We start from the raw sequence: 22,543 nt of genomic DNA on the forward strand, positions 1-22,543 counted from the left end.
GGTTGGATGGGGCTTTGAGCAACCTGATCTAGTGAAAGATGTCCCTGCCCAAGGGACAGGGACAGGGTGGCCAAGGCAGAGGCAGGGTGGATGAGATGATCTTTAAAGGTCCCTTCCAACACAAACCGTTCTATGATTCTATGATATCCCTGGGGACCTGGTCCCAGTCAGAAAGTGGCTGCTTGCCGCTGTAGGGTGTGTTTTCCCATAGCTCAAGTTCCAAGTGGCTCTTGGGTCTTCAGTCAGGCCAACCATCTGTATTTGGCACATGCAACCACGGAGCAGTAGTGAGAAGAGAGAGAAAGGCTGCAACACTGATCTACAAAGGGCATTGGCTAAGGGGAATGAGGAGGACATGAGGCATAAATTAAGCCTACTGTGCAAGACCCAACAGACCTCCATTCTTATGTCAGCCACTTATTTATTAGGTGACTGTCACATGTGAAAAGTGTGAAAAGCTCAACCAGTATCTTCATATATCAACCAAACAAAATTTCTAGAAGACTTTTCTTCTCATGGAGCTCAAAGTACTTTAGAACCAAACAGTAAGCGTTCTCGTTTTACAGACATGGCAGCCAAGTCAGCGATTGCTACAGTGGGTCACATCATTAAAGAGGGCTGCTAATGGTTTCCCAGACATTTTTCCACTCTCTTGGTGAGTATTTATTCAAATTATCTTCTTTCTTAGAAAAAAAAGAAAAAAGTCTCCCAAAATAAGAACAAAAAAAATCCCCCATACAAACAAACCATTTTGCATTTTTGACCAAAAAATAACAACAGAAAATCCTTACTGACGTATAATAAGGTTAATTCCAGAAGTAAGAACAGAGAATTTTCAGTTCCACTTCTGGTGCAAACACTAAAAAGCAATTTATGGTCTAGGAAGAACACACAAGAGCAACTGGTTAAAAGTTCTCTTATATTTTAATTATACATTTGACGGTCATTGAAGAGAATCTACAAATTTACCATCTGCTTTTACAGCTGGAATAATATTCAGAAGACCAGCACAAGGCACATTATAGGCATTAAACTTAGCAGAAATAGCAACGAGCAGTCATTAATTGTGGGGGTTAATTTAATACAACCTCAAGGGTCATCTCTCTCCTATGTCAGGGTGACAAATGAAAGGCTCTAACCATATTAAATGGGTATTTTCAACTGATGTGCTGCTGGAGGTAGTAACACAGAGGGGACTTAGCTACCCTATGTAGTAATACGTACCGCTGAAGAGCTTTGCATTGTGGTTGTTATCACACAAGGTAACTTCCCCCCCCCGAAGTTAGCCTAACTTTAGCTAGTGCTATCATGAATACAATCCCAGAGATAGCAACTGGGCATTTCAGCGCTTTCTACTGCCAAACAGGCACTTGCCAAGACCAGATCAATGATTGCACAAGAAGCAGCCCTTGCCCTCCATTCCTGGAACGGCATTCCGGAATGGCAGGGTGCTCTGCAAATAAGCAAGAAAGCCAGATATTGCAAGTCCTTTCTTAATCAAAGAAAAATTACATGATTTTTAATCTCTTTTATGAATTTCTGGTCTGAGGTGGAAAGCAACTGACAGGAGCAGCATGGGCGTCTTTATCTGCCCCATGTGGCATGGTTACTTACTCACTACATTATTATTTTAAATTAGGGTAACTCCAGTGGCTATCAAGGCACTTTATCTGAGACAGAAAATTCATTCTTGGGGGTAAGGTATGTTCCTTCAACTGCATGACAAGAAGAACAAAAGTCTAGAATGGCAGTAACTCCCAAACGTGAAACATATTCAACTTTTTTCATCACAAATGGGCTGACATACCAATATCAGCTCTTTGGAATGGCTGAAAAATTAAGCATGAATAAATTACAACCTAGAAAGAACAAGGCTAGGCTATTTCCTACTGTTATTTCTTTCAGTATGCAGTATTTGAGCTGCTCAATTCTCTCTCTTTTAAAAAGTCAAAGACCCTGTAATCTTAGAAAAAAGAGTCCACATAGTATTGTGCAGTGCTGTCACAACGGCTTTCATTTATAGCCAATTAAAAATAGAAATAAGCATTCAAAGCAGAGCCTATTTCCTTCCCACTTTTCTGTCTGCTTGCAGTTGTAAAGCATACATATATAGATTTCCTTTGTAATTATTTCACAGCCCACCAACTGGTGTTTTATGAACTGCAGTGGTCTGTGGACCAGTAAACCTGGTACCATTTCTGCTTCCCTGCTGGATAACCTAATCTACTTCTGTCACAATTTAAGAAGTTACAGAATTAAGACTGAGATACAATCGATTTTCCCTGAAGAGTTTTGTTTAATGTTTTTATAAATATGAGCAAAGTGACTGAAGAGGAGCTCAAGTATGATAAAGATAAAACTCTTCAGACCACGCAGTACAAATTGTGCAAATTCACAAAATCTACAATTAGTCACTCTAGCTCAATTATGGGGACTAGAGGAACAAATAAAGATGGAGGGCTCCTTCACAGGATTTAGATAAAAAAGCACAACCTCTGCAGTTAGTGTGCTCATACTACAGCAGCAAGCTTCAACAGCTGCTACTGTTACACAAAGTCATCTAGGTTTTCTTGCTGTGTGAGGGGGCTCTTGCTCTTGGGAAAACTTGCTGGACACGTGTTGGCTTACAGACACTTGAATGTGAAGGAAAGTGAACTCTTTCCCATGCTACCATCTTGGGATCTCAAGTGGTGTCTCAATAGCCTCTACTCTTGATGGAGAAAGGGGCAGCCTTTCCCTGAAACCCAGACATTTGGGCTGGGTTGAGATGACAGGAAGAAGAAGTTGTCCTGCATGATGTATGGACCTATTGGAAGCATAAGGAGAGAGTCAAATTCCAAGCCACTAATTCAGCTTCCAAAGGGAGAATTGCAGAGCTGTGGGTATCTGCTACTAGTCGCCAGAGGGCAATGCTGAAGTCAAAACAGGGTGCTAGTTTTGGAAGAAGGAGCCCCATATTATTTTCTGTCATTGCAGCCACCATAAACTCCTCCTAACTAAAAAAAATACTAGCCCATCGTAGAAGAGGGGATGCATAAAACCCTCAGCATGTCATTAAATAAGAACAAAAATGATTCACAGCCAGTGACTGAGAACCAGATTCAAGAGTGATACTGGCTTTGCAAGTTCTGTGAACACACTAATTCCCTATATTTCAGATGTAACTCATGGGTCAGTTCACATTATTCACAGTTTGTGTCTAATGCAGACAAGGGCTATGCTTAATACAGCCTTCCTTTCTTGAATTCAAACTTTGGAGTTGGTCTTTTAGCTCTTTTAGCTCCATTTTGTGCTAGCCATCAACTGCTGGCGAACAGCCCCTCTGTCTTCAAAAAGTAGGCCTCTGGTTCTGAAACAAAGTCAATCAGAGAAGCTAGTGGGTCCTCATGCTTTGTCTCCATACACAGGAATTAGAAATAAGCACTGTCAGCCAAGAAACTGTAGGAAAATGAGCACTCTCTGTAGTAGCCTTTGATTGACCAGCAACTGCATTGTATATCCAGCTAGGAGTATTTGCTCCAAGTGTGATGTTTCCCATCATTGTCCAAAGAAAAGAAAAAAAAGGAGGTGGGCAAAGTGAAAGCCTGTCCAAGTCAGTCTTCCAAGGGAAAGCATAAGGACATCAGTAATTGGGACATTAAAGAACAAATAGTAGCAAGTGTCCCATGTGGCACTGGTTGGGAAATAAACTAGGCAATACAGTCATTGATACTGGCCAATCTCTAGTGTCTCTGGGTTACAAAATAATTCACAAGATGCTCCAAAAACTCCTTCCCAATAGTTGAGTCTCTTGAATCCAAGAAGTGCCTTTGGCAAGCCAGTTTCCCGTGGAAGCAGCCAGCATCCAGAGAACCTCTCTTTCTCCAGCACATTTTAAATGAAAACAGTGGATGAATCACATCAAGGAGAAATGGCAAGTTGTTTTCCTTCGCAACTGGTCTCAGAGCGTACAGAAATTCTGTGTTCTAGTTGCAAGGTAAGAGATGAGAAAACCCTGCAATCTAGCTACAGATCAGGTGCACCACATATGCAGAGTTGGTATAAACGTCAGGGTAAAGATCAAGGACAATAGTAAAAATGGTGACTGTAGGACTTATTCAGAGCCCTTTATCCCACCCCACGTATATGATACGTGGCACAGAGAGAAAAGGGAGAATATAAAATGCATGGAAAAGAGTACCTGGCTTAGGAAAGATATATCCATCAAAGTCATGCTTCCTAGAGTTGAAAGAAATTCTGGTCCACGGTGTGAGGGACAATAGTCATACCTTGCTCAGTCTCTGTAGGGACGGCCAAACCTTGGTAAATTTAGCCCTTTAAGTTTACAAGTAAATTCAAGTCTGGGTTAAAGGCTAGAACAAGTATCTTTTAAGGCACTAAGGTGTAAGCTTAAGGTAGGGCAGGTTGTTTCAGTCAGTATAAGGCAGATAAGCTGGCAATTTGCAGATGTGCTAGTGAGCCCTTATTAAGGCAGTCAAACATCCTTCCAACACTGTGATCCTTCTGTTTGGGAGAGAGGCTTACTGGGGACAAAAGGAAGCAACTGCCCCAGCTATGCTGAGCAGCCAGGCAGAAGCAGCAAACATTACACATTGTGAAGCACAACAGAGGGCCTTAGAAAGGAGATGCTGTGCCTCCCTACGCCAAACTCCCAGGGGACCAGATCAGATGACCTCTAGAGGCCCCTTCCAACCTAAATTATTCTACTGTCCTGTGACTTTACAACTCTGATCTTTGGAGTCCTTCTCCAGTAACTGGTGTGCAAAGGACCAGCATTCTACAGACTGGGCTCCTTGCAGTGCCAGGGCACCTAACAAAGACAACGTGTGTCTCTCTTTAAAGATTGGGAATATACCATTTACAGAAAAAATCTGCTGTTTCCAATGGAATGTTTTCAATGGACCACAGCCCACTGCAAACCTAAGTTTCCAAATCACAGCAAGAATAAAAATGGATTATGTATTGCTTTCATGGGCACTAAACATAGATTCTTCAGAGTTGTAAGTCTAAGGGGAAGCCGCTTCATCTGTTTTTTTGCTGTTTATCTGTTCAGTCAAAAGCAGCTGTCCCAGCCTACGTAGTAGAAAAGCTAAGAGGAGTCCAGTGGGAATCTTCGTTCTTTCAGTACTGGCATTAAATGACTATGCTTCTTCCACTGTGGGAACTTCCTCTGTCCTGCAAGAGAAAATAAAAGATTCAGGAACAAGGAAGGATGAATGGAAATCATATGTCTTCCTACCTGCTTTGAGCACCTTAACAAAACCATTCATACATACACACAGCCCAGCTGGGACTAGACCTGCACTTCCTTCCAAAACTCGGAAGGGAAAATGATAATGGGCAAAATACAGCCCTTTTGAAAAGACTCCCACCTGGTAAAATTCTGCATATATGTGATAAGGGACACTTAACATTTTTTTATTTTAAAAAACCTTCATTTTTTAAGGGGGAATACACTGTCTAATGTGGAGACTAGCAATTCGATATGAAGCTTTTCACACTTAGGTTGCTACCTGAAATCTAGTCCCAGTGTAAACTGACAAGACAAGCTGTGAACAGTAGCCATTCACTGCCCATATAATGCATGCTCAGTTCTCAGGAGTCCCAACAAGCAAGCCATCCTCTATCACCTGGCCTGGAGAATCACACATTTCTCACCACTATAGCCACCCATGATCTTAAGCCTATTTCATGTATCTTTAGGCATCTTAACCTGGATGCTTTCCCATATGAACCATCTTAAAAATATCACTAAGATACTATAAAAATTAAATGTTGGAGATCAATAATAGGAGAATCATGCACATGTTAAAAGAAATCAGAAGTAAACCAACACCAGAGAGGGTTGCAGAGGGATACTCAGTACTGCTGCCTATTCTGGAAGTGCTTTGTCCCCAGGTAGGGCCAGGAAAACAGCTATTCTAACACCAACATGTACACAGAGCCCCAAATACCTCTCAGTGGGGACACGAGTGAGAGGGTATAACATGTCACCTGGTGTGGGATGTGATAGGGGACCTACTTTATTTGACTGCTCACTTTGCCCCTGAACACACTATAGCCATGCAACACATGTCTGAAGGCAGGCAACTCAGCAGCCTCTTCACAACCAAGCTGCGCAGGGCACCCAGTGCTCCTTGCCCTCCATTTGAAAGACAACAGGCTGCAGAAAGTAACAAACATTCATTCACTCTCACTCTCCAAAACCCACCTCTTCCCTTAGATGGGAAAGCAAAAAGGCAGCTCACTCACCGAGCGTGGCCCTGCACTGCCTTTGTGCTTCTTGTCCCGACCTGGGATGACTTCTAATGAGCAATAACTGGGGGGTTTATCTTCTGGCCATTCCCGAGACCGGTGCTGCCGCCTGCGGTTTGTTGCTGGGAGACGGACTTGCTCTTCTGAGGAGCTCCAAGACCCCCGGCGAGAAGGGGGAGAGTAGCTGTGCCGCCGCTGACCTGAGTTATTGCTCCTCCTGGCGTGGTGCTGATAGTCTCGCTTCCCTGCAGGCTCCTGTCTCCAGCCACGATGGTGGCTCGAGTGCTCCTTGGCCTCCTCCGGATAGAAACTGCAGCTGCTGCTGCTGCTTTTGCCCCTCTCAGCCTGGCGTGGGGGTGACACATCCCGTCTGGAGTGCTGGGGCCTGCTATTGTAGCCGCCTGTCCTCTGCCTCTGAGGATGGTCCTCTCGTTGCCTGTCCCAGGGCTCCCGACTGTAGCTGGAATGAGAATCCCCACTGGAAGGCAAGGGCCACCTCCGGTTTTCCCTCCTGTCCTCTGCTGCAGAGTCCCAGGGTCTGGGGGTGCGGGCAGCTCTCTGTGGCCGTGAGGAGTTGCTGTTCCCATGGATGGAGGAGATGTGATCAGCAAGAAGAGGTGGCATGATCTCAGAGCCCAGGGAGGACAGCAAGCTGGGCTGCACAGCCTGCCGCTGATGGGAGGGTGGCCGGAGCTGTGACATATTAAGGTTTTGGATTTCAGACTCCAGATAGTCCAAAACACCCTTGTTAGGGGAAAGCTGAGCTTGTGGCTGCACCACTGGAAGACTGTTCTGCAGAGACACATCTAAGGATAAAAGCACAGGAGAACGCAGCAAGTCAAGGGGAAACAATAAAGAGAGGGCCCTTCTGCACTAATGGTCCTGGCTGAGTCCCTTCTGAGCCTCTCTTCTCCTGCTCGTCCTCACTGCAAGAGCTGCGCGAGTCCCAAGCACCACAGCCAGCACATCCAGACCACACAAGGTAAGGTGCAAAGGGTAGTAACTAGTAAGTTGCAGCATGATCTGTGTTTTGGGCAGCACAGAGGTAAGAAATCAAAGTCATCCAGCACACCGTGAAATATAGTTTATGTATTTAGAGTGCGGAACATTTTTTCTTACAGCATTGATACCAAATCTTATTTTTAAAAAATCAGAGAAAGTTCATAGTGTTTCCTCTTATATCTCATTGAACTGGAAGAAATATGAACCAATACTGCAAAAGAAATTTTTATATATATGCATACATACACACACGTATGTATAGATATAAGTAGCAAATGGAGAAGTTTCTTCACTAGGAGACTGGTCCAGCTCTGGAACAGTTACCCAAAGAAGTCATGGAATCTCCATCCTTGCACGTTTCCCAGACTTGGCTGGACAAAGCCACAGCTAATGTGACTGAGGTTGGTGACAGTCCTGCTTTGAGCAAGAGGTAGGTCTAGATGACCTTAGAGGTCCCTTCTACCCAACATCTCTAAAAAGCTGACCTGAAACAAATTTAGGGGAAACTTAAACACAGGAGATTCAAGGACTACGAAAACACAGGCTAAGAAACTGCCTGAGTAACTTATTTGCCCGTTTTCTGCCAGCATACACATGGATTTCCTTGAGAAGACTTAGTGCATTCTGTCTTAAATCATGGTGGCTCAGTCACCAGATCTTCCTGAGGAAAACTGGTGCCCTGGCTAGGAAAAATGGTAACTGTAGAATTAACTAGCGGCCTAAAAAAGTATATACTCAAACATCTTGAATCTAGCATTTAAGATGTTTGCAAACCGTTTCTTCAAACAACAGTTAAGACTCATCAGACACAGAGTAAATCTGTGACTGCTGTATAGTGATGAAAAGCTAATTTCAGATGAAAAATGTGTTATATTTATTTGAGAAGTTATTATGTTGAATTCCCCTATTTTCCTTGGGTGATTAAATAATATTACTGGTAATAAGTTATTGTATTACTCATTTCTCTAGGACTTCAGTGGCTCCATCTTCCCTCCTCCATTAAAGTTACAAATAAATACCACTAATACAAGTGATTTTGGGGCAGAACAACTGGCAAATTCTTCCTGGTTCTTTAAAGAGTCCTTCATTTTTTGCTGCATGCAGGCTAGATCTATTGCACAGAAGGCAGTTTGCCCTTAATAATTTGAAGACTAGACATTTGATAAGAACTCAAACAAATTGCACCTCACTCGTCATGTCAATTTTGGCTATAAGGAGTTGACCGTGACCAGCACAGCAGAACAAAGAGACAGTACCCTCCTCTACCACATGAAGTGAGATAAGCTGGGTATATTTACCCTGCAGTCGCTGGGGTGTAGCACAGATATACCTTAGTTAGCATTAAACCATTTCACCCAGCACCGAGTCTAGCAAGACACTTAGGATGGATAGGCTGTATCTATCCACCCAGGCAAGTCTACAGTACGCTGCAGATGTAGCAGAGCTGTCATGCTAGGACATGCAGTCATGCTAGGAACATCTTTCGCTTTTGTAGTAGAGAGGCTAAAGCCTCACTGCTGAAACTCCCTGAGAAGTCACCTGTTTCTCATCCTGATTTCCCTCTGAAATTATGCCCATGGTCTCACCTTGTTGCAGTAGAGGGTTCAGCTGGTAAGAAGAAAGTTGTGAGTTCCTGTCACCACCTCCATAGAACATGTTGGGTGACATCCAAGGTGCAAGTGCCTGAGCCTGCTTCATGAACCGATACCGTTCCAGTACTGTAAAAGAAGAAGAAAGCTTACAGCAGCTATCCAGAGAGCACAGCTTGCAGACCACATACCATTTTGCTTGATAGACTGTAGCCTTTGGATGTGATAAGATATATGAAATTCACAGAATGAAAAGCTCTATCCACAAAGGTAAAACACAGCACAGGAAATTCCAATACAAAGTTGTACAGCTTCAAAAAGATACCTAAAACAGAAGAAAAGGGTTACTGCCTGACATTCAGGGTACTGTTCCAGCAACTGGGAACAAATGGCATTATGATTAAGTACACAGCACATAAGCAAATGCAAGAGTTCTACCTGCCCTGTCATTATGAGTACGGTTGCGGAAAGGTGGGAAATAGTGTTTCATACAGCAAGACATACCACACTGTTTTCTCTCTCTTAAAACTCTTTCAGCTCATCATTGGTCCTTTCCCCTTTTGGCTTTGATTTACAGCTAAACGAGACCTTTTTTTGCCACCTTCATGTAGGCTCTGTCCAGATTATATTTTCCACATCATACTCCATCATTTCCTCTCTGTTCCACAAACAGAGCACGCAGAGATGCACTGTCCAGCTTCTTCCTTTCTAGTCTTTCAACCACTCTTGTTGTCTCTCTCTGTAATTTACCTCAGCATGACTGCTAAAATTAAATCCCTTAGGACAGTGCGGTCAAACCGGTGAACAAACTAAACTTCCTGTTCTCAACAGCAATGTCCAGTGTGCGAAAAGAACAAACTCAATGGAAGTTTCTCTCCCTCACTGTTTTTCTACCATTGCTAACTCCAGACCTCTACTCATGGGGTCAGGCTCCAATTCCACTTCACTTTTTTCAGCGCTTCCGTCTCACCTCCTCTACACAGACAACCTCACCATCCCTGTCTTCAAAAGCATCGCTCATTGCTGCTTCTTTTTTCGGAATACCTAAAAACATCTTACAGAAACTTACCCCTTCTACCACGGACAATCAAAACTTAAGTTTACGAGCAAGTAAATTCTGCAAGCCCCAGACCTTACAAAGCCTGACTCTGCATGGTTTGTCTGTCATTACTGGGTGAAGCTTTTCTGCAACAGGGCCTTTGCCAAATTTCTCTTATATGGCTTCTCTGGAGTTTCAGAAGTGGCAGGTTTTACCTGCCTCTTCTCTGGTCAGGCATGAACAGAACATTCCTGGCTATGCAGTTCAGGAGACAGATAGGAACGTAATTGACTTTGAGACTTTTACCCCTCTGATAAATCTGGCTGAAGTTGGCTGATGAAATTAAAAGCTATTGGAGGGAAAGAGATAGGGGATAGACAGACAGGGTGACTGCATAAGCCTTGCTTCTTTAAGAAACCAGGCTACAGCTAAGCTCCAATTAATTCTGTCCCCTGGGTTCATCTGCAGCAGGCAGCATTTAGACTGCATGCTCTTTGGGACTGAGCTTTCCATTTCAGGTAGCGCTCCAGTTATTAAACATGTCCTCCTTTAGCTGTTTCACTGAATTTGTACAAAGCACCACTTGCAGCAAAACAGGGACTGACCATGCCTCTGAACACATCCTTTCCCCACAGTTCATGCAGCTCCACTTTGTTCTCCACTCCAAACTCCCTCCCCCTCCCCAGCCTGGCTCCAACCAGAGTGAACTACAAAGCTGGAAACTTCAGGGGTTTTAATCCTAATCCTCTGATTTTTCTTCAAAGCTGTGTGGCCTGAGGTAGCAGCTTTCAAGCATTTTATATCAAACTTGCTTCGTTATTTTTTTTTTCCCAAGGGATTTTCCTCCAGTTTAGGTTTCAAACTTAGAGGAAAAGAGAAAGAAGAAAATGAAAAAAGGATAAAAAGAAAGGAAAGGCCTTATCTCCTCCTCTCCCGTTCCTCCAGTTATCACCCTGAGAACGTCCTAGAACCTGCTGAGTGCACGTCCCTGGGTTTTGACCACAGTCTTTGCCTGAGGAGTGAAAGGCCCAGCAGCTGTGGGCATACCTACTTAGGGTTCCCCTCCTTAGGGTATGAAGGCAGTCACTAGGACCAAAGTCATCCCATCCCTGTAATTCTCTGATCTCTCCCTACAGCTGAACAAATGCAGAATTACCCTTGGACTTCCTTTGCTACCCTCATCCTCTCTTCCTTCCCCAGATACTTTGCCTTCCAGTTTGAACCTGATATATACTCTGGTTCCCCACCTGCAAAATGGAAGTAAAGTTACAGACCTCTTTTTAAAGGGTACATATTTATCTGAGGAAGGTCAGATTCACCCTAATTCCAAAACTCATACCTGCTATAAAACTTTGGCAGAATGTCGTGTTGTTCCCTCCACTTAGTTCCTGCTGAGAAAGGTTGTTCTTTACCTTTGACAGACTTTACAGCTGGTGGGCCAATTATCCAATTATAAAAAAAAATATTTTCCAACCTAGTCAGACCCAGGTGCAAGTATATCCTATTTTGCACCAATTCATTAGTGGAAAAAGTCCACAGTAGAAAAGGAACGAGTAAGAACAGAAGGTCATACGTATATTTACCCTCGTGGGCTTTTCTCAGAGCTTTCCATGGGGAATATAATTGGCTTGCTCCTGGGGCATGTTTAATATTTCTGTACACCATTTCTGAATTACTCAAACAATGCACTTCTTCTATTACTAGGTTCAAAATCATGTTAGTTAATGACCTGACTTAAAACACCCAGAATTACCTTGCCTCAATGGCATCCATGACTGTTCAGCAGATCTAGGCTACCCTCTAGTGGCCAATAATTGGGAAGAAATCACCGGTACTCGGCTCGCACTGTAACTGCTGAGACTTAGTTGAGAATTTCTGACTTCTCTTCAGCTGTGTGGAACTGTTATTCCTTAGGACTGTTTTTTAAGATGTCCCCTGTATCTATCTCCTTGTGGTTTTTAAGGCCTCCAGTTCATTTCTTGGCGTCTGAAAAAGTAAATCAGAGGCAGGATGAAGTGAAGAGAAGGTGCACTAGAGGAGGGGAGCAGGCACAAGGATCCCTTGCAAAGTGTATAAAGAGGGCAGGCAGCTGGGGTGGAAATCACAGCCACAGAATCCAGCAGCCAGGCAAGGAGGTTGGACTCGTCTGTACCTTCTCTCATGAGCAGGGAGAGGTTTTGGGAACCCTGCAAGAATCCCTCCTAGCTATCCTCAACAGGAGGCAGGAAAGACTACAGCAGCAGTCTAGAGTGTGCTATCATCTCCCACAGCACAGAAAATCAAAAAAGAACTCACACATATTCTGAAACCCTTTTTTAATGAGAACTAGGAAGTCTGGAGGTGTGAGTCTTTCATCTCCATCACCTCTCCCTCTCTTCATGGAAATAATTTTTCTGCCAAATTTCCATAGCCTCCTCAACACCACGCATTTTACTTGACAGCTTGTAAAGCCCCCAGAAAGTGTTTTGTTTTGTTTTGTTTTCTTTTGCTTTTAGCAAATGAGAGGGATGCTCTGTTCGCTCTTTGCAAGGGCTAAGCAAATTAAGCTTAAATCTGTGACGAGCAAGTTTGGCAAACTGGTAACAACGGACGAGGAGAAGGCTGAGGTACTCAACAACTTTTTTGCCTCAGCCTTCACTGGCAACCTCTCTTTCCACACCTCTCAAGTGGATGGACTGCAAGGCAAGGGACTGGGGGAGCAAAGTCCCTCCCACTGTAAGAGAAGATCAGGTTCGTGACCACCTGAGGAACCTGAATATACATAAGTCTATGGGACTGGACCAGATGCATCCCAGAGTCCTGAGGGAATTGGCTGATGTAGTTGCCAAGCCACTCTCCATGGTATTTGAAAAGCCATGGCAGTCAGGTGAAGTCCCTGGTGACTGGAAAAAGGGAAACATTGCACCCATTTTTAAAAAGGGTAGAAAGCAGGACCCTGGGAACTACCGACCTATCAGCCTCACCTCTGTGCCTGGGAAGATCATGGAACAGATCCTCCTGGAAGCTATGCTAAGGCACATGGAGGACAGGGAGGTGATTTGAGACAGCCAGCATGGCTTCACCAAGGACAAGTCCTGCCTGACCAACCTAGTGGCCTTCTATGATGGAGTGACTACATCAGTGGACACGGGAAGGGCTACAGATGTCATCTATCTGGACTTCTGTAAGGACTTTGACACGGTCCCCCACAACACCCTTCTCTCTAAACTGGAGAGGTATGGATTTGATGGGTGGACTGTCCAGTGGGTGAGGAATTGGTTAGATAGTCGCATCCAGAGGGTAGTGGTCAACAGCTCAATGTCCAGGTGGAGATCGGTGACAAGTGGTGTCCCTCAGGGGTCCGTATTGGGACCAGTACGGTTTAGTATCTTCATCAATGACATAGACAGTGGGATTGAGTGCACCCTCAGCAAGTTTGCAGATGACACCAAGCTGAGGGGTGCGGTCGACACGCCAGAGGGATGGGATGCCATCCAGAGGGACCTGGACAAGCTCAAGAAGTGGGCCCGTGTGAACCTCATGAGGTTCAACAAGGCCAAGTGCAGGGTCCTGCACCTGGGTCGGGGCAACCCCCAGTATAAATACAGGCTGGGGGATGAAGGGATTGAGAGCAGCCCTGCCGAGAAGGACTTGGGGGTACTGGTGGATGAAAAGCTGGACATGAGCCAGCAATGTGCGCTTGCAGCCCAGAAGGCCAATCGTATCCTGGGCTGCATCCAAAGAAGTGTGGCCAGCAGGTCAAGGAAGGTGATTCTGCCCCTCTGCTCTGCTCTGGTGAGACCCCACCTGGAGTACTGCGTCCAGCTCTGGAGCCCTCAGCATAAGAAAGACACGGACCTGTTGGAGCGGGTCCAGAGGAGGGTCACAAAAATGATCAGAGGGATGGAACACCTCTCCTATGAAGAAAGGCTGAGAGAGTTGGGGTTGTTCAGCCTGGAGAAGAGAAGGCTTCAGGGAGACCTTATTGCAGCCCTTCAGTACTTAAAGGGAGCTTATAAGAAAGATGGGGACAAACTTTTTAGGAGGGCCTGTTGCGATAGGACAAGGGGGAATGGTTTTAAATCAAAAGAGAGTAGATTTAGACTAGATATAAGGAAATGATGGTGGTGAAGCACTGGAACAGGTTGCCCAGAGGGGTGGTGGATGTCCCATCCCTGGAAACATTCAAGGTCAGGTTGGACGGGGCTCTGAGCAACCTGATCTAGTTGAAGATGTTATGAATGCTTATTGCAGGGGGGTTGGACTAGATGACCTTTAAAGGTCCCTTCCAACCGAAACTATTCTATGGTTCTATGATTCTAAAACTCTCTCAGTTTACTAACACCCAAGGTATACCAAATAGCTCTTTTGCAGGTAAAGGGAAACCAGAAACACAGCTCCTTGTTCATAAATCCTCTCCTTGTAGCATCTGGGGAAGAATCTGGTCATTTCAATGATAAATAAATGTATTTCTTGCATTTTGTTCCTGTCAGATTGTGTAAGCTGCAGGGGGGCTATTCCACATTGTGTCGCTACTAAGTTTCAGTTACAGGAACACAGAGGTTATATGACCTTAGCAGCCAAAATCAAACACTGGCCTTATTAAGATAACAGGGTCTGGCTGCAGAACCTTTATTACTGCTAAAAACTATGCATAACAAAGTTTCTCTTGACCCTCAAAACCTCAGAATGCATTTGCAGGGTTGACCACCAAGACAGACCATCTTTCTCCTTTCTTTCTCCTCACTTCCTTCCCCAAAGAAAAACAAACCAACCCTTTTTCTTGTGGAAGGAACAGCTCTGAAAATAACATGAAGATAGAAAATTCCAATTTTTATATAATTACCTCTCAGAGCAACACACTTGAAGGTTAGGCCAGTTTGGAGAGTAGTACCAAGGCATTTGCTTGCCTTCCTCACATGCACAGGCATATGAACTACAAGACAGGGAAGAAAAGTACTGAGCTACGCATACAAGGGAGCTGATTGTGCCCTGGATGACATGAGAGAAGTTGGTAGCAAGGTGTGAGTGAGGAGGAACATCTGAAAGTAGGACACAGAGGAGCAAGATGGGCTCCATGTATCCTAGCTCCCCTCCTCTAAACTCAAATAAGCTGGTCACGGAGATCACATTGGCCAAAGAAATGTGTCAGCCTATATGGATGCTGAACTGGAGGGAGAGAGTGAAGCTCAGCAAGCTCCCAGTCAAGCTTTTGTCTTGATAGAAGCCATGAATGGACGCACATTTGCTTGAACCTCACCTTCCTCGTTACAGCAGCACCGGGTTGGGCAGCAGACACATGGAATGTGGCAGCAGCAATACTGGGGGCAGCACTGGCACCAGCATACTCCAATCAGCAAAAGGAGGAGGAGGCCACCGAGAATGATGAGAAGTACTGTGAGCCAGTCTATGGGAAAAACGGAGAGAGAAAGAGGATCCTGATGTACCTGGGCATAGTAAGTTACTGAGCACCTCTCCACTGCTGGAGACATCTTGGTGTGGGGAGGAAGAGAACAGGAGGAGATACCCGTCACCCAGGCAACAAACCACAGGCACTTACGGAGAACAATCAGCTTAACTTCTTTGTCCGCATCACCTGAGGTATCTCCTGGTGCTTCCACAGTGCAGTAGTACACGCCATGGTCCCACCACATGACTTCACTGATGACAAGGTCTGCCCCTGTGGGAGAGGGACTGAGAGGTCAGCAGGCTATTTGGGACTGACAGACACTACTTTCAGGCCCCACTCTAAGAGGGCCCTCTGCCTGCAGGTGACATATAGTACTGCATCTCCCCTCTTCCCAAGTGTAGCCATCACCTTCAAACAATCCCATTTGAGTCCATTGAGAACTCCTGTAAACAGCATCAATTGCCAGTCCCTTTTTTCTTTGTGTTGCTAGAAGGCAACGCTACTTAGAAGCGGGACTAGTTCTGTGTGGAGTGAAATAACCAGCATGCTGCTGGGTGATGGATGTTAACAGATACCCACTGCTGCCAAGCCTACTGATTTCGGAACACAGATCACTGTCCCCGTTAGGCCAGCCATCCCAATAACTCTTCTGGCAGTAGCAGCAGCTATTGCTCCAGGGACAGCAGGGAGCATATAATGCACCTGGACAACTATGCAGTACTTCTTAGAAGAAAGAACCGTTTTCTAGCCTCTGGGCTCCTCAGCTTACTTTTGCACTCTTCAGCAAAATGCTCAGGCATCCTCAGCTCACCCTTAGCTTGTAGTGCCTCCGACACCCTCAGGCCAGCTGAGGACAGGGCCCTTCACAACTCTTATTTCATTGCCACCTCGTAGAATATGTAAGCTACAGATGACATTAGCCATGTTTAAGCTTCTCTTCACTTGGCAGGCCCAGATATCGGATAGTTACTGAGTTCGCTCCCTGCCCAGGAGGTCAAGTCACTTACGGTTCTGAATGGTGATCTTTCGTTGCTGGTAGTCAATACCCAGCACAGGCTCCTTCTGCCCATATTTCTGGATGACAATGCGCACCTTTCGCTGGCTGTCATTGCAGTCGTCAGATGGGTCCTGGCCAAGAGCTAAACCAGCCTGGTATGCTACAAACACACATTGTCAAATAAGATGCCAAAAGTTATTTCAAAGGACCAATTTCTATCCCCTTGTGAGCAGCAGAGAAACTCTTGAACGCATGTGTGTGTGTGCTTTGGTTTAGTAATACAGAGCATGGCTTCAAACCAGCAAGGACAAGTTGCTTTGGAGTACTCAAAAGCAAACAGAGGTAGAGCCACAGGAATGGCAGAGATTTTGAGAATGCAGGAGCTGCAGAGGAGATGCCTCCTGTACTCACACTGAAAGAACAACAGTAGAAGGAAGCTAATGGTGGTAGGCTGGAGGGCAGCTCCTAGTATGAAGATAAACTACAAGGAAAAAAAGTCATAAAACTCCCAGGAGTACTGGAACTAAAACAAGTGTGTGTTTATTTACCAAACAAAATCAGACATACATGAACCGTTGTAGAGATTGTCTGCCTTTCCCTCCTGTATCCCATTAGATATTGTGGAGCTCATAAAGACAGAAAAGAATCCATCATCTGATTCCAGCTAAGGATTACATGTAGAGAGACCCAACAGAATTAATGGAGGGCTAGAGGCCATTTCTGTCCAATACTCTTATGACACACTCACAATATAAACTATTTCCCAGGTTTTTGGGAGCTGAGATTTGGAGAGACAACTGAAACAGTCAGTCAGCATTGTCTGTAAAGGGCTGGCAATGAAGAGAGGAGAGGACAAAGCTTGTCAAAGGCTCCTCCATTGCTGTATCTACAGTGGATCATGAAAAGCAGATCCAACTAAGCAAACACCGTGACCTTCATGCTTTCTGACCCTGTTGGGGGCTATTAGCTTGAGCCTGGGCTCAAAGCACTCACATTATGCTGGGATCAGCAGAGCCAGGGACCCACCTGCTTGTGGATTAGGCTGTAGAGCACTTGGTCACATGCCTACCCAACCCATCCAGACTGCATAAAGGAGAGTTTGGGCACCAAGACACCAAACAAGTCCAGGCTCCCCACTCTGAGCTCAGTCTTAAGTGTGCAGTTAAGCTAAGGTTGGCCAGCTTAAACTTACTGCAGGGTTTATAGAGAATAGAATAGAACAGAATAGAATAGAATAGTTCAGTTGGAAGGGACTTACAGTAATCATCTAGTCCAACTGCCTGACCAATTCAGGGCTGACCAAAAGCTAAAGCATGTTATTAAGGGCATTGCCCAAATGCCTCTTAAACACTGACAGGCTTGGGGCATTGACCACCTCTCTAGGAAGCCTGTTCCAGTGTTTGACCACTCTCTTGGTAAAGACATGCTTCCTAATGTCCAGTCTAAACCTCCCCTGGCACAGCCTTGAACCATTCCCACGCAGCCTATTGTTGGATACCAGGGAGAAAAGATCAGCACCTCCCTCTCCACTTCCCCTCCTCAGGAAGCTGTAGAGAGCACTCAGGTCACCCCTCAGCCTCCTTTTCTTCAAATTAGACAAATCCAAAGTCCTTAGTCGCGCCTCATAGGACATTCCTTCCAGCCCTGTCACCAGCTTTGTTGCCCTCCTCTGGATGCATTCAAGGACCTTCACATCCTTCTTAAATTGTGGGGCCCAGACCCGCAGACAATACTCAAGGTGAGGCCGCACCAATGCTAAATATAGCAGGATCATCACCTCTTTTGACCGGCTGGTTATATTGTGTTTGATACACCCCAGGATGCAGTTTGCATACCATCTTAAGAACCATCTTAAACACTTCTGAATTAAGGCTGCACACACCAGAATGTCTGCACTTGAAATGCTGCCACCAGTACTAAATGTTTTTACTTAGAAGTCTTTCTGCCCTCCAAAATGCATGTTTCTTCTACTTCTAAAATCAGTAACACCTGGTCACAGGTATCTAGCTCCAACCATGGAGTCCCCAATGGAATGATAAAGTCCACTTGTTGCAGGGCCCTTGCTTTCAAACATGCTGAAGCATAAGATGGGGCTGCCAAGATTGACATGGCTGAGCCTCTCTGCCTTCTGAGTTGATGACAAGGAGGACAAATGAGCTGCTTTGGCTGGGATTTCTACAACATCGTATCATAAAGCCTTGACATTGCAAAGGAAATCACAGACATGACCTATTTTTTCTTGGGGCGCAGGGAAATACCACCACCCGACCTGGTTTATGGGCAGGAAAAGGCCAAAAGCCTGTATTGCCCGGTAAGTCTACCTTCCTCTTTCTTTCCTTTTGAAGAGGGATTCCTTGGAGGACAAGCCTGACACTTACAGACTGAGTAGTAGTCAAAGATGGGGTCCTTGCAGAAGGATTTGAAACGCCAGGTCACTACCACGTCCTGCAGCTGTGCTGAGGTGCTATAGTCACACTTGAGGATGACAGTGGCAAATAACGTGGTATAACGCTCAGCATCCTGCACTGTCACCAGGAGGGAGAGGCAACCTGCAAACGAGAATACAGAAGGCAGTCAGCCAGCAGAAACAGACCTCTTACATCACAACTTTCACTCTGCACCGGACCAACAACCGAAGTACATCTCCCTCGGCCTCATCCAGGACCTGCACATATGGACCTCACTAGCCCCTCTGGTGAAGCCATCCAGAGTTACAAATCCTGGTTAGAACGTGAGTCCCATCTTTCCCTGACAGAAGGCAGCTTGAGCCAGCTGCATTGGCCTGCCTTATGGACTGAATTATTCCTTCCAAAGCAACTATTAGTAGCCATTATGTAGCACATCACTCTGTGTTCTCCTTCTGCATGGGGAAAACTGTCCCTCCAAGCTGAGGGAGATAATTCATTGGGCCCAGAAGCACACAGGACGGGATTGCCTTGGCTTGTCATCCTAACCAGAAAAGTTCTGTAGCGCCATCCATTCATATAAACACCAAATGAATTTTATCAAGGTCTTGCTAAGACAGTCATCAGAATGTTATCTAGTGGTGACCAGGGTTAAGACAATACAACTTTTGGGCTGTAGCATCATAGTTAATCTGTTTATCACCACTTCAGAACAGCACACATCAATTACCCTTTTTTTCCTTTTTAATGAAGCTATTGTTATGTATGTTTAGAACTCATCTGTAACAACCTCCGCAGCATTTTCTATCCAAGCAGCTGCGCCCACTGAGGAAGGTTTTACAAAGTTTCTCATAAGCTATGCTTTATTTTAGCCACACTCCAGTGACATGTCTATCTTATTTAAACTTTGATAATACACTAAGTTATGCTTGTCGTTAACAATAGCGAAGTTATCACCAGTTGCCTTTGATAAGGCAATACAAACAGTGCAGAGCGAGTGTGGGATGCCCTGTCTGGAATATACCCTGGAGAACAGGGCCGGGGTTGCAGTGCTATGCCAGTTGCTTCTTAACTGGGGAGCACAACAGCAGGAAATGACGGAAGGAAAGGGGGAGGCTTGGAAGGTGCCAACTGAAAGGGTCACCATGAACCAGCACTCAATTTTTATCGCATATTCAAAGACTTTCCCGCTACTCCATGTTTTCAGGACGAGAGCAAGGGAACAAGGGACTATGTAGTAACATCTGGATCACAGCTGCAAGCATCATTCTTTCAGTGTCCTCTTAGGCTGCACCTCCAAAGTATGTTCCAGGCAAATACAAGCTCACCCAGATTCCACCAGGGGGAAAACATGTTGCAGAGGTGCAACACTGCCTCAACAAGTAATTCTGCAGTAGGATATTGTCAGTGCAGTACTTGCTCAGTTTCTGGTTTGAAACAGACTCCTGGTCAGCCAACTCAAAGCACAGGCAGAGCAAACTCATTTGCCTTAAAAACACCACACAAACACAGAGGACCAGGGTACACTCTGAGTCCAAGGCTTTTCCGAAAAATAAAAAACACGCATGCACTTAAACACAGAAATACCAGCAGCTGTGCAAACTGCTAGCAAAAACAAGGATCTCTAATTTTTACAATACTGTAGGCAAGGCAAAGTCAAGACTGGTGATAGGTAGTTACGGTGGCTCTTATTTAACCACGCTGTAGTTCAACACATCTTGTTTCAGCTTTCACTGTGAAATAGCTGACCCACAGGATCTTACTGCAGGAAATCACATGAACGCAATCCAAAATCCAAACTCTCAAGACTGGTAAAACCTTGATCTCATTGGCGATCAAATGAATTCCCATATGAATTCTGACCTGTTGAGGCTCGTGGAAACAAACAGACTTTCCATGGGTTTCCTACAGCAGCATCTCTCAGGCGAGAATAAAATACCCAAAATCACTATGTACTTTTCACTTACAGAAACCAAAGCCCTTTATGAAAGGGATCCTTTCTCATTACCTCTGTTCTGTAAAAGAGTCGGAGTTGAAAGTAAGTTCCTTATTTTTTTTTAAAGAGGTTAAAAACCTACTGCTCTCACCAGAGGACAGTCGGATGTCTCTGCACGTCTGATATTTCATACTAACCTCCAAGAAAACTGAAAAGTTGTGAAATTAAGGCTGGTTCCTAAACTTGGACTGCATTTTTCCATTGCATGCTGCTATCCTTCTTATCCTGGTTGGAAAGAACAAATCTGGACACGACCAACCTAGTAAGTTACCGATACCTCAGGCCTATGGCTTCACATTGAAGACACTAACCTTCAGAGCCAGTGAAGCCAAGTTTTAGCTAGAACATCATGCAGGAACATGGCTGTCAAGCAAGACAATCAACAAGCATACCTCCATATTTTTTTGCTTCTTTTACTGGTTCTTTGTGAAAAACTGAACTTTGGTATTTAAAGCTAAATCATCGGCAAAGACCCAGGCATCCAAGAAGCAAAACGATCACTATATTTCCTACAAGAGATCAGAAGCTGTCAGGCAACCTGCGAAGCTTGGCAGAAAGGACTCTGCTTGCTGAAGGCCGCCTGTGGACACGGAGTTGAGTTCCTATTCTCCATGCAAGCATGTTACCTAGCAGGTATGGAAGCACTGCAGCTACACCAGATCCCCAAAGAGGCTGGGGCCGCTGAGCTAGGAGCAAAGGTTGGGGTGGGCGCTTGTGAGAAGCCAAAGGGGAACCCCTCCGTGTTTGTGCCCTGTGCTCAGGTCCAAACCAAGCTGGCCGCACACGAGCGATACTGGAGGCTGCCAGGAAGCAGGCGGTCACTTCCTCCTAGGAGAGCAGCTAGCCGCACCTTTGGGGTAACGAAACTCCTCTCCGCGTGGCTTTCGTGCCGAGCTCGGGAGAGCCCCGCTCTTCCGCCCGGCGCGGGGGAGGGCACCAAGGGGGGGGAACAACGCTCGCCCGAGCCAGGCCACCCCTTCCCCTCGCCGCGGGGCCGCCACCGCTCCCCCCACGCCGCACCACGTTAAACCCGGGCAAAACCCGAGCGCGCCTCCCGGGCCCCGGCCCCCTGCGCCACGGGGTTGTCCCGGGGCGGGGAAAGGCCCCGGGAGGGGGCCGGGACCCCGCCGCCGCCGCCCCGGCGCGGCCCCACTCACCGGCCGGCAGCCAGGCCAGCAGCAGCGCCCACCGGCAGCGCCCGCACGGGGCCATGGCGCTGTCTCCTCCGCCCGCCCGAGGACGTCGCGCCGGGCCACCCCGCCGCGCCCACAGGCCCTCCCCTTCCCGTGGCACCTGTCCCAGGGCCGGGCGCTGCAGTCCCCTCCTTCCGCGGCCCCCCGGCGCCCGCCCGCCCGGCGGCAGGTACGCCTCCCTGCCTCCCTCCTCCTCCGCACCCTCCGCCGCAAAGCCAGACAAAATACCAGCCGCCGGCTTCAGAAACTGCTTAAAAAAATATTTGTATATAAAAAAATGTGCAGACAGGTGTATGTGAAGATACGGACACAGATACAAACACGCATCTTGGCCCCAGCTCTGCCGTCTGGTGAAATGCGCCGCAGCTGTCGGGCGGACGGGAGCACTTAGCTCGCCGTGTGGGGCACCGCAGGGGCCGGGAGCGGCGAGGCCGAAAGGGACACGGGCAGCTCGGCTCGTTTTAACAGTCAGCATGCCGGGGGTGGGGCGCGGGGTGGGGCCCACCCTCTTCTTCCCGGTACTTCACAAACGCTTGAAAATACCGGGGAAAACCACAGAAAGTTTAGGGAATTGATTTCATTTTCCCGCTGAGTTTTGAAAAGATCGCAACGGTGGTCAAAAGAGACGTCACTTTCCAAAAAACCCACCCACCAGCCCCTCTAATTTATGGCGGAATC

General features: G+C 46.1%; 1 protein-coding gene across 1 annotated transcript; it reads right to left on the minus strand.

The window, feature by feature from the left end:
* Positions 1-911: 911 nt before the first annotated feature.
* On the minus strand, positions 912-21,884 carry ILDR1 (immunoglobulin like domain containing receptor 1). The gene is made up of 8 exons (XM_076349155.1): positions 21,830-21,884; positions 18,650-18,820; positions 16,282-16,431; positions 15,425-15,544; positions 15,125-15,271; positions 8,844-8,975; positions 6,253-7,061; positions 912-5,175 (listed from the first exon to the last, which is right to left on the minus strand). Exons 1-8 carry the CDS (start codon positions 21,882-21,884, stop codon positions 5,134-5,136), a joined length of 1,626 nt encoding a protein of 541 aa, XP_076205270.1. The 3' UTR covers positions 912-5,133.
* Between the last annotated feature and the right edge of the window lie 659 nt (positions 21,885-22,543).

This window comes from Aptenodytes patagonicus, chromosome 1 (genome assembly GCF_965638725.1).
Source record: "Aptenodytes patagonicus chromosome 1, bAptPat1.pri.cur, whole genome shotgun sequence".
NCBI classification, from domain to species: domain Eukaryota; kingdom Metazoa; phylum Chordata; class Aves; order Sphenisciformes; family Spheniscidae; genus Aptenodytes; species Aptenodytes patagonicus.

Bases quoted from the DNA above. Each gene is read 5' to 3' on its own strand.
- ILDR1 (XM_076349155.1), bottom strand. From the start codon at position 21,884: ATGGCCCCGTGCGGGCGCTGCCGGTGGGCGCTGCTGCTGGCCTGGCTG. The intron at 15,272-15,424 runs GTAAGTGCCTGT...TTTTTCCCATAG, and splicing joins AGTTAAGCTGATTGTTCTCC to ACTGGCTCACAGTACTTCTC. The intron at 7,062-8,843 runs GTGAGACCATGG...TTTTATCCTTAG, and splicing joins GAACCCTCTACTGCAACAAG to ATGTGTCTCTGCAGAACAGT.